This window comes from Lygodium microphyllum, chromosome 3, assembly GCF_053477565.2.
Source record: "Lygodium microphyllum isolate KBCC chromosome 3, Lygodium_microphyllum_v1.1.10, whole genome shotgun sequence".
Lineage (NCBI taxonomy): Eukaryota > Viridiplantae > Streptophyta > Polypodiopsida > Schizaeales > Lygodiaceae > Lygodium > Lygodium microphyllum.
This window is the reverse complement of record NC_141137.1, coordinates 68,905,619-68,916,132: the sequence shown is the minus strand read 5'-3', so window position 1 is coordinate 68,916,132 and position 10,514 is coordinate 68,905,619. Positions and strand designations below refer to the sequence as shown.

The following is a 10,514-nucleotide window of genomic DNA, read 5'->3' as shown; positions in this document are numbered from 1 at the left end:
AATGGCCTTTCTTTCCATGCTATAAAGCCATAAAATGACTCTTTTTTCTTTACTAAACTTACGGGATTTTTTTCAAATTGTAATTAAAAAACCCCTTTTGTAAATATAACATTTGTAAATTTTACTAAATAAAATGCCATTTCCTTTCAACTAATGTGGCATCTTACATGTTCTATAAGTGGACTCCCCAGGGTCAAGGATAAATTTTTCTATTTAATTTTTCAAGGGGACTCTTTCCAAGATCTTGAATACCCACTCATAGTACAAATTATCCACTCATTGTTCTTGCCATGCAATGCTTGAGAGAAACAAATTGGAAGCAACACCCATTGCAATATCCTCCTAATGCAATGTGCTAACCTCATCCATCACCTCAAGGATCGAATCCTATATTATATTCACCCTCTTGCCTTTACAGAATCTGATGCCAAGCAATCACCTATTAGGAGGTAGTGTGTTCGAGAGTGAACTCTTGCATCCAAAACTCTTGACACTTGTTACTTTTCCAGGAACATCTTAGTCTCTTACAAGAAGTTATCCACAACCTCATCATGAGGTAGAACATGTAGAATGCCAATTTAAGATATAATTCCTAAATTGAGTTATCGTAGCTAGAATCATCTCCCTTCTTTGCTTTTTGCATGCTCTCTACCATAGCACTTAAATGCATTGACTGCAACATTAATTTTAAAATCCAAGGTAAGTCTTGATGTTCGTAGCATGTACATGCTTCCATGCAACACCCACCTTGCATTTCAAAGCATTATGATTGAGAAATGAAACATTTAGCTTAAAAGGGGTGGCCCTTATTCATTCTCAAGTGAGACATGCATGCATAATGGAGAATAATGGGAAAATGATTAGAAGTAGATACACTGTAAGGGTTTTTGGAGGTTCAGCCACCACCAACTTTCCAAAGAAGCATACATATGATCAAGACAAATGGCTCTCCAAGAGCCATCCAAATGTTTATCGCACCAAGTAAACTACCTGAGTCCTTGATTATGGCTTTTTTTAGGAGCTAAAACACGTGGTTGTAAAAGTGAAGAAAAATAGGTCACAAGCATTGCAAAATTATTATTGGAGTTATTCAAAGAATTCTAGCATATGTGTACAAAGGGTTTGACATTGATGGTGAATGAGGTCATATGGTTAGAAAGACTCACAAAAGAAAACTAATACAAGTGTCAAGCTCATTGGAAACAATGTTAGAAAGCTTGCATGCAAGATTGGAGACCAATACCCTTCTAAATGTCTCATATAAATCTAAGGCTTTTGATCTTTGCATCAAATATATGTTTAATGAAATGATTCATAGGATACAGTGTGGTTTCGTACGTGATCATAAAACTCATAAAGTAATTCCTAATCAAGTCTTTTCATATTAATTATGCTTTGCAATTGAATGAAATTTTTTTCATTATTAATATGGATATGGATAAAGCTAATAATAGGGTCCGTTGGAACTTCATGCTTCTCTTGTTGGCTAAGATAGGGTTCTGGCCTCCAATTGTGCCATATGCCAAGGTTTGTGTTAATGGATACTTCTAGGATCTTTTCATGTTGTGGAGATCGATGACGCAGGACTACCGTTTTGCACCTCTCCATTTTGCACTGGTTAAGGATCCACTGATTGGAAATAATGAATTCTGGGTGATTGACAAGGTTATCAAAGGGCTACCACTCCTCGATATCTTAGAATGTGTCTACTAGATTATATTGGTCTTGGTAATGTGTTTAGATACCTTTGGGAGTGTATGAAGGTCAAGGATGTTGGAGGGAGGTGTAAAAATGGTTGGTAGATGCTAGGTTTCATGATGGGATTACTTAGAAGTATAGTCTAGTGGGTTGTAAGGGAAGAATGAATCCAATTGTTTGGCCAGCGGATTGGCATGCCATTAGAGGCCTTACTCTTTTAGCCATATGGGAATCTAGAAATTGGTTATATTTAGAGTGATGACTTGGTTAGTAGCTACCCCTTATGATAAGTTTTCTCGTTTAGCTTTGTGGATACTAAAGGTATTGAATAGTTCTACCATAATGGCAATGATAAATTATTCGTTTGCAAGATGTATGCCCATGTGGATAGTACTTAGCTATTGAGTAGCGTTGTAAATATATTACCTTGTTTAGTGCATGTTACTATTTTGGATTTTTTAGAAAAAGCTAAACCATCAAAGCTCGAGGACAATAGATAGATCTTGGTGAAAGAATCAACTATACGAAACATTTGAGTGTAATTCATAATTAGAGACTTTGAGACAAATGGGATTGGAAATGAATAATTCTCTTTGTATGAGTGTGCTTTCATAAACTTGAGGACCTTACAATTGTTAGTTTGCGAGAAGGTGCAACTTGAGTTGATCTGAAATCTTTCTTTGGGATTATGTATATATTTTACATAATACTTAAAGTGCACTACAAAAGGGAAGACTCGAATGTGAATTATTGGTGAGAAAGAGCCTTACAGAGGTGTAAATCAATTTACTTCAAATCAGATCAAATTTTAATGTGAAAGAGTTGGTCAAATTAGGTATTGACAACACGTCCAAAGAGACGAGGTCATTGACTATACAACCAATTGTAACTGGAACAACTTAAAGGAGTTGATCTTTTCCCCAATGGATCAAACAAAGCAAAAACCTCATAGATGATTTGAGGACATTGGAATGAGCAGGCTTACAGTGTCGAACTTTGCCTGGGGATCAAGGAAATTTGAATGAGGAGTCTTTGAGTGTGTAGGGAGTTAACCAAGGGCTATGTAATGTAGGTCTACAACTAAAACAAATGAAATCAATTCAATTTTAAACTCCATTAGGCGAGTCCTTTTGTAAATGGTCTTCGCATTACTTAAAATTATGGAACGACGTTCAAACGCCATAGTCGGGGCAACCATACTCTCGAGAAGCGGAAGGAGCGTTCACACCGGGGTTGGGGGGCGGGGGTGGAGGGGGGGGCATTTCTTGGATGGAGATGCCGCTACTGCTGCTGCTGAGGGCGGGGCCGGCAGCCTCGAAGCCGGTCGGGTTGCGGTGAAGATGGCCATAGTAGCTCGCCCACGTCAGCGGCAGCGCCACGAAGGGCGCGTTGGCGTGGTGGGAGGTCGGAGGAGGCGCCGCCGTCGCCGCCGCTGGCGGGGCCTCAGCTGGCGCCGCCCCTCCCACTGACGCGTCCTGGTCCCCGCCGTACGCCCCGCCTGCGTGGCATAGCCAGAAGAAGCGCAGCTTGTGCGCGCTCACCTCCATCGACACCCTCACCCGCCCCAGGTTCCTGTTGCCGCTCCCGCCCTCCGGCCCCGCCGCTCTGGGCCCGCCCCTTGCTGACGTCATCCCCCCCGCGCCACCCTCCACCACCTCGCCAGCTGGCTTCCGTACTACCTGTCCCGCCTCCTTGTCCAACTCGGCCCCACCACCTTTGCCAAATCAAAAATCGAAAATGTCAACACCAAAAGCCAAGGTTTATTATATAAAACGAATTGCAAAATTTTCAAAAAAAGTTTGAAATTTTACACAAGGTTAAACACTTTGGCTTTTACAAAAATTCAGTTATACAAAATAATAATTACATGTATTTTGGTTTTAAAATCCCTCGAGAATTTTGAGTCAAAGGTCTTGGCCTTTGCTATCAAAAATGTTATTCGTGAACACTAATCCAAATGCTTCGAAAAAAAGAAAAGAAAAGAGAAGGAAAAACCTTTGTTTTAAACATGCCAATAACCAATAAAAAATACATAGCTCGCTCATGTTTTAGTTAGAATAGCCTTCAAGGAAACAGTATTTCAGTTATAATTAGCGGATTGAATTCTAGAATCCCACTTAGAAGTCTCCCATGCCCTTACAATAGGAGTGCACTAGCCATTTTTTAATGTTTTGCTATTTTTAATAAAACTAGCTCTTGCCCTTATTTTGATTGGTTTGGAAACTAGTTCTTTGTGAGCATTGCTAAAAATAATACATTCATCTCTCAAGCTCTCCATCATGGAATACATATCCTTGCAACATATCTATTCTACTTTACTAGCTTTGGTCTTCAAATATCATAATATGCAAGTACTAGCCATGGACCACATAATATATATTACCTTCAATGTATGAGTTCCTAGTTATGATCTAGAAGCTTAGACGCGAAAGCTTTTGTATTATGCGGTCCCATTGTAACCTCCATCTTAGTGAGCCTTTGTTGCCAAAGGAGCTTTCAAACACTTAGCACACTTATCATATGTAAGAAATGAATTGTGGTGGGGCAATGATATGACAACCCAAATTAAAGTTGCACATGATGAATGTTGTTGAACCAAAGAACAAAAGGGAGAAGATGGTGCTATATGATTGGAGCAACCCCATTTACACCGCTAGCCTTCTAGAAGCACTCACCTTGTTTAGGGTGCTTAGTTGCTCCTCTATGCACTCTAAGAACTTGAACCCCCACTAGCACCGTGACGTACCCTTCCCTTTCATACCATTCCACAAACACATTTTGTTGCACACCATTTATGTGACAATCTCCCAAGGGGTCCACCTATAAGAAATTATCTATATAACGTGCATTCAAAGGATATTAAGAAATACCCTTTCTTTACATGCTATAAGGCCTTAAAACAACCCTTTTTACTTTACTAAACTTACGATTTTTTTTAAATTGTATTTTAAAAATCCCTTTTGTAAATAATATTGTAAAATTTACTAAATATAATACCCTTTCTTTTGAACTCACATGGTATCTTACATGTTCTATAAGGTGGACTCCTCGGGACAATCTAAGGACCTTTGGATGGGTGAATGGTCGTCAAGTTCTAATAGCTAGTTGCAATGAGGTGTCCCCTTTATCCTTGGTTAAACTACTTCACTTTGTTTAAAGGCTTTAATAAAGAAAGGGCCATTAACTTTTTCACTAAGTTTTTAAAACATTCCTCTCTCTCTCTCTCTCTCTCTCTCTCTCTCTCTCTCTCTCATGCCTTGAATGAAACCCACCACAAAAAAAAAAAAAAAAAAAACCTCAAGGTAGGGCAACGCTCTATGAGTTATGGCAAATATATTTGTTTTTCCAACTTACAATTTTAATACTTGAAAATTGCACACAACATTGTCCTTTGTGACTATTACAACATTTTGCAAGTTTTTCCTATGAATACAAACTAGGCCATAGAAAGTATTCTATTACAACATTTTGCAAGTTTTTCCTATGAATACAAACTATTACAACATTAAGCAAGTTTTTCCTTATATGAATACAAACTAGACCATAGAAAGTATACATTAGCATTGCAGAAAATTCATAATGAAAAATGTAAGAAAAGAGAGAAGGGAAAAGAGGAAGAGAGAATACCCATGTATACTAGTGATATATTTCAATTGCTCTACCCCAAAAAGACATATCAAGCATAACAATAGCATGCCCTTATGAGCAAATGGTTTTTTTTTTTCTTCAAGTTTAAAACCTTCCTTTTTTCATTTGAAGGTTCTTAACAAAATTGTTAGTTCATTTTTAACTTTAGGTAAATTTTAGTATTTGTAAACTAAAATAATATCAATTAGGTCCAAAATATTAGAAGCCTTGCTCTTGTTCTTAGCTTATCAAATGTAAAGTGGATTTTCTTCTTTGACGTGTCTTCATCAATGTCAACGTTATAAGAGCACAATGGGATCAAGGCATGGTTGCATTATTTTAGAACAAAATGACCTTGCCAATCATCACTTATTGGCTTTATTTTCAAGACACATGATAACTTCACCACTTCCCTTAAATAAAAGAGAAAAGGTAGAAAGGAGATGTGCCTTTGGATTGCTCGTTATATGGAGGATGTCATAAGAGAATGGATAGAAAATCTACTTTATACTCATGCCCTAGAGTGATAATCATTAACTATGATAAATTGGCTTCGTATTGGCAATTGGATATTTGTCCATAATGAAAGCCTATGTGTCATGTTTGTTAGTGAGTAGACACTTGCACAACATCCTTAAAGTTCTTATTGACATGGTCACCTTCCATAGTTTCTCATTCAACATAAGGGATCTATTGTTCTCTATCTATAGTATGTTTTTGATGTCTAATTATTGTATTGTTTTGCTCAAGTGGTTAGGCATTAAGCTTTTACAACATAAAGAACCTTGATTAAAACCAAAATACTTCAATGGCTAAAGTTGCTCAGGCTTTTCTATATTTGCCCTCCCCAAAATTTGAAAATATGAGTTATATTATTTTATAAGGGCCACCAAGTTTGATTCTTGATCACATGGCTATTATTCATTTACTTGCTTTATAATTGGCAAGCTTGAAAGTGAAATATACGATGGATAGTCCAAACTCCAAATATCAACTAAATTGTACAACATATTGAGTACTCCAACTTTCTACAACCTAGGGCATGAAAATGGATGTATACCCTAGTGGCCACCTTTTAACATAAATTTGTCATGTATTTCCAAAATGTCCTAGTCTATCACTGTTCAAACTTCACTCCATCAAAAGACTGTCTTGAACAAAACAAAAATATCATTCACACATATATATAAATAATAGAGAATTATCTCTTGTACATAAACTTTTTTTATTGGCTCACAATCCCCAAAACACATGTTTGCACACACATGCACGCACGCACACACACATGCACATAATGGAATCAAAGGTGCTTTAACAAGGGCTCCCTCAAGTATGAACTACACTAAGTTGATCATTGAGTACTTTGAACTCAATTTAAGGAATAAATGAATACTAAAGGGTGTGCATTTTTTCTTATTGTCTCTACAAATTTTGTCAAAAATGTCATAGCCAATAAGTTTTTTGATGATGCTATGCCTATATTTTAATTCCAACCTCTTAAGAGACTCACTTCATATTTTTTTATTTATTCAAGGCCAATTGCTTATGTTGATATCCTAACTTCTCTATTCTTCTTTGGTGTTATGGATATGGGAGAATTCATTAAAGATATTCTACAAGGATGATGAATCCTACATGGGGATATAGTGTGCACGAACTTCTCCTTGTATTTCATATTGGTATCACTATCTACATAATTGCATGATCAACTCATATGTTGACCCCATGTTAGCAAAACTAAGGATTGATGTCCTTCATATCCATGTATTCTTACATGAATGAGCCGTATTAGTATTTAAGCAATCACTTGATGAGCTACTACTTAAACATCACATTAGCTAAGCATTGATGCACATTCTCTTAGTGTCTCTAGAACCAACCTGAATGTTGATAGCTAAAGCTCTTCTTCCTTGAACTTTTGATGCTTCTCTTGGGTTTTTTCCCTTCATTATAAGAAGCTACTACAATTCATTGCAAATATCACTATCAAGTTTCTCATGTGTTGCCGAAGCTTGGCATATCCCTAGGGAGTTCATCTTACAGAACATGTAAGATACCACATAAGTTCCAAGGAAAGGGTATTTTATTTAGTAAAATTTATAGGATTATATTAACAAAAGAGATTTTTAAATTATTATTTGAAAAAACCCCATGAGTTTAGTAAAGTAAAAGGGGTCATTTTATGGCCTTATAGCATGTGAAGAAAGGGTATTCCTTATTACCATTTGAACACACATTATATAGATGATTTTGCATAGGTGCATCCCCCGAGAACATATCTAAAGTAGCACATTCATATAGTTGGATGATTTTGGCAACATCAATGCTAAAGTGGAAAAGGTGTCATGATATTGCCATATAGATGACATTTATGAAAGCTATACTCTTTCATTACTTGAGAGGTTTGGAAATTTATTTTTGGGAGATGCATATATGGCAATACCTTCCAAATATCACTTGGAAGGTTTGAGTGAGAGCTCCATCCTTTGCAAGGGATCTTTATCCCCCTAGAGAGTGAAGCATGCAATAGGATAAGGTGCTGTGGTTTTACCTAGAAGGTGGAACTAGACTAGATACATCTAGTAACTCACACATCCTCCCAACCGATTGGGTTGGTAGTCATTAGCCTTAATTCATATTCCCTTTTCCTAGATTAAGGATAAGCATCAAAGTTCCATAAGTTATTGAGATCCTATTATAACAAAAATTGGATGTGTGTGTGTGTGTTTTGCTATAGTGATTTTCCTATTAATGGTAAGATAAAATGGGAGCAGGGCAATAGGTAATCAAGTCCCTTGCACAATTAGAAGTAGAAGGTGATAGGGTGGGGATAATGGAGCACTCTTATCCGTTGCATACTTAGAAATACCGTTAAATGGTTAAGTAGAAGGTGATAGGGTGGAGACTATGGAGTACTCTTACCACGATCAGGTACTACAGCTGGAGGTGACGGTGATGATTTTGAGTTGATTGGTTGCGTCTTGCCAGTCATAGTTGAAGGACGAGTAGCATCACTACTTGCTGCAGTCGCCTCATCACGAGCATCTATGGGCACTATCTCTTTACTTTCTACCGTTTGCCCGTGGACAAAATCATGATCTGCTGATTCTTTTCTTGCATCCATATCTTTGCCGATTCTTCTAGCTGCCGAATTGCGAATCCCCTCCAATTCTTTCACCAGCAGCTCTTCGGTCACAGCGACGAACTTAGAAGCTTGGGCTGATGCCTGATTCTGGATAAATTTGCTTGCCGATGATTTTAGGCGCTCGGCATCGATGGCATACTCCTCAAGAATGGCGGCTGTGTGAGCTGCTAATTAATCCATAAACATGGCAATTCAAGCTTTTGGTTAGGGCTAGACATGAGGAGGATATTCGAGTCGACAACGCTATTGATGATTAGCTAACTAGCAACAAACTGGAGTAAATTCAAAGCATTCTATTGAGCTGAATATAGATGGTTAATTTATCCACGCAGCTCGGAAGTGATTATTGGAGTGAGCTAATGATCAGAGGTTATTAGCTGATCAAATGTAAAGACAATTTGAAGCATGGGATTGAGATGATGATTCAATCTGAAGATACTGATAATCTGAAGCGTTGAATTGATCAGCAGATAATTGCAAAGATGTTTTGAAGCATTGGATGAGCTGATAATTGGGCTTATGATTAGCTGGATGGGTAGCGAATAATAATAATGGGAAATAATATGGTTGGGATTGCTGGCCGCCTCAGCCCTCATCTGCACCGACTCAGGCCGGTAGCCCTCGCTCTCACCCCCGCCTCCCCTCCCGGCCTGAGTCGTCATTCGCTGTGAGGCATACGATGTTGGAGCAATGACAACTGGTTATTACAATATGCAGCTGTAGCAGACGATCATGGAGGGCCGATAACTGGTTATTTATAACTATATGCAGCTGTGAGAGGAGGGAGTGTATATATATATATATATAGATGTACTAGTACGTACCTAGACGAGCGGAGCTGTGCAGGGAAGCATTATGGTTACTACTCTTGGCAGCTTGATCTTCGGCGATGGCGGATTCACGGGCGGAGGAAGAGAAGCGGTCCTGGGCTTGGTTGTAGAAGGAGGAGGAGGAGGAGCGGGAGGGGCGGGGCGGCGGGAGCAGCTTGCGGGCGAGGGAGGCGAGGAGGCTCCAGGCGGGCTGCAGGAGGGCCAGGCCCACCTTGCCGGCCGTCGCGGCGGACAGCACGCTGGCAACCGCCGCCACCGCCACCGCACCAGCCACTGCTCCGCCCACGATTTCCGCCACCAGCACGTGGGTCCCGGAGCCGGTTGCCGCCAGCGGCGACGGAGCCGGCGCCACGTCGACTAGCCCCAGCAGCTGGCTCGACGGTGCAAGGAATATGGGCGGGGACCAATTGCTAGCAGCGGGCTGTTGGGCCATGGTGGTCCTGTTGCTGCAGCTCAGTGCTTAATACTGTTGGCCACGGTGGAGGAGGAGGACGACCAGACGAGAGAGAGAGAGAGAGAGAGAGAGAGATAGATAGAGAGAGAGAGAGAGAGAGAGAGAGAACCCTGCCCGTCAATGCTCACTCGTCTACAAAGTCCCACTATCACATATGAGAGTCCTGCCCCTGCCCGTCCTCGAGATGGCAAGTTAACGTCTCCCTACCAATGCTCACTAAAAACTAAAGTTGAATGTAAAGTGAATTGTATATTTCATCTATTTTGACCAATATATATGTCCATTGCCCACTCATTATTTGCACAAAAAAAACCTGTCACATGCCACATAAGCATACAAAGCCACACGTGGGCAGCTCCCCAACATCTCCTTGACACTCCCACGTCATAAGTTTCAAGTCTACCAAACACCAAGGTTTAATAATATACATTTGTCAAAGCGACATTCACATCCTGTCAAAGAAGTTTTAAAACCTTGAGATTTACGTAACTCCTAGTTATCAAAATGGCAAGTTGTAACTACTAGGAATCTCCTTCTAAAGTCCCTTTGGAATTTCAAGTTGAAGGTCTCTCCACATATAGGCTAAAATGCTTATCATAAGCAATGATAAGGTTCACTTTCCAACCTAGCTATTTTTCCATCATTTGTTACAAAATAAAACTTTAATGTAGACTTGGCTCTTCTATTAAAGGTTTCCTTGTACGATTCAGAAAGACTTTTCCACATAGTAATATCTTCAAGCTTCTAGCCTCCCTCCAGC

General features: G+C 39.4%; 1 protein-coding gene across 2 annotated transcripts; it reads right to left on the bottom strand.

The window, feature by feature from the left end:
- Positions 1–2,480: 2,480 nt before the first annotated feature.
- LOC148038463 (uncharacterized) lies at positions 2,481–9,977 on the bottom strand. Of its 2 annotated transcripts, none has more exons than XM_087672353.1 (3): positions 9,295–9,977; positions 8,248–8,637; positions 2,481–3,412 (listed from the first exon to the last, which is right to left on the bottom strand). In XM_087672353.1, exons 1-3 carry the CDS (start codon positions 9,731–9,733, stop codon positions 2,871–2,873), a joined length of 1,371 nt encoding a protein of 456 aa, XP_087528479.1. In that variant the 5' UTR covers positions 9,734–9,977; the 3' UTR covers positions 2,481–2,870. The 2 variants fall into 2 exon arrangements, with proteins under 2 accessions (XP_087528479.1, XP_087528483.1); XM_087672357.1 differs by having other exon boundaries at positions 2,482–3,412; positions 8,248–8,634.
- Positions 9,978–10,514: the final 537 nt, after the last annotated feature.

Coding starts and splice junctions, on each gene's coding strand:
- LOC148038463 (XM_087672353.1), bottom strand. CDS start 9,733: ATGGCCCAACAGCCCGCTGCTAGCAATTGGTCCCCGCCCATATTCCTT. Junction 8,638..9,294: donor GCACAGCTCCGCTCGTCTAG/GTACGTACTAGT, acceptor TGGATTAATTAG/CAGCTCACACAGCCGCCATT. Junction 3,413..8,247: donor AGCTGTAGTACCTGATCGTG/GTAAGAGTACTC, acceptor GATTTGGCAAAG/GTGGTGGGGCCGAGTTGGAC.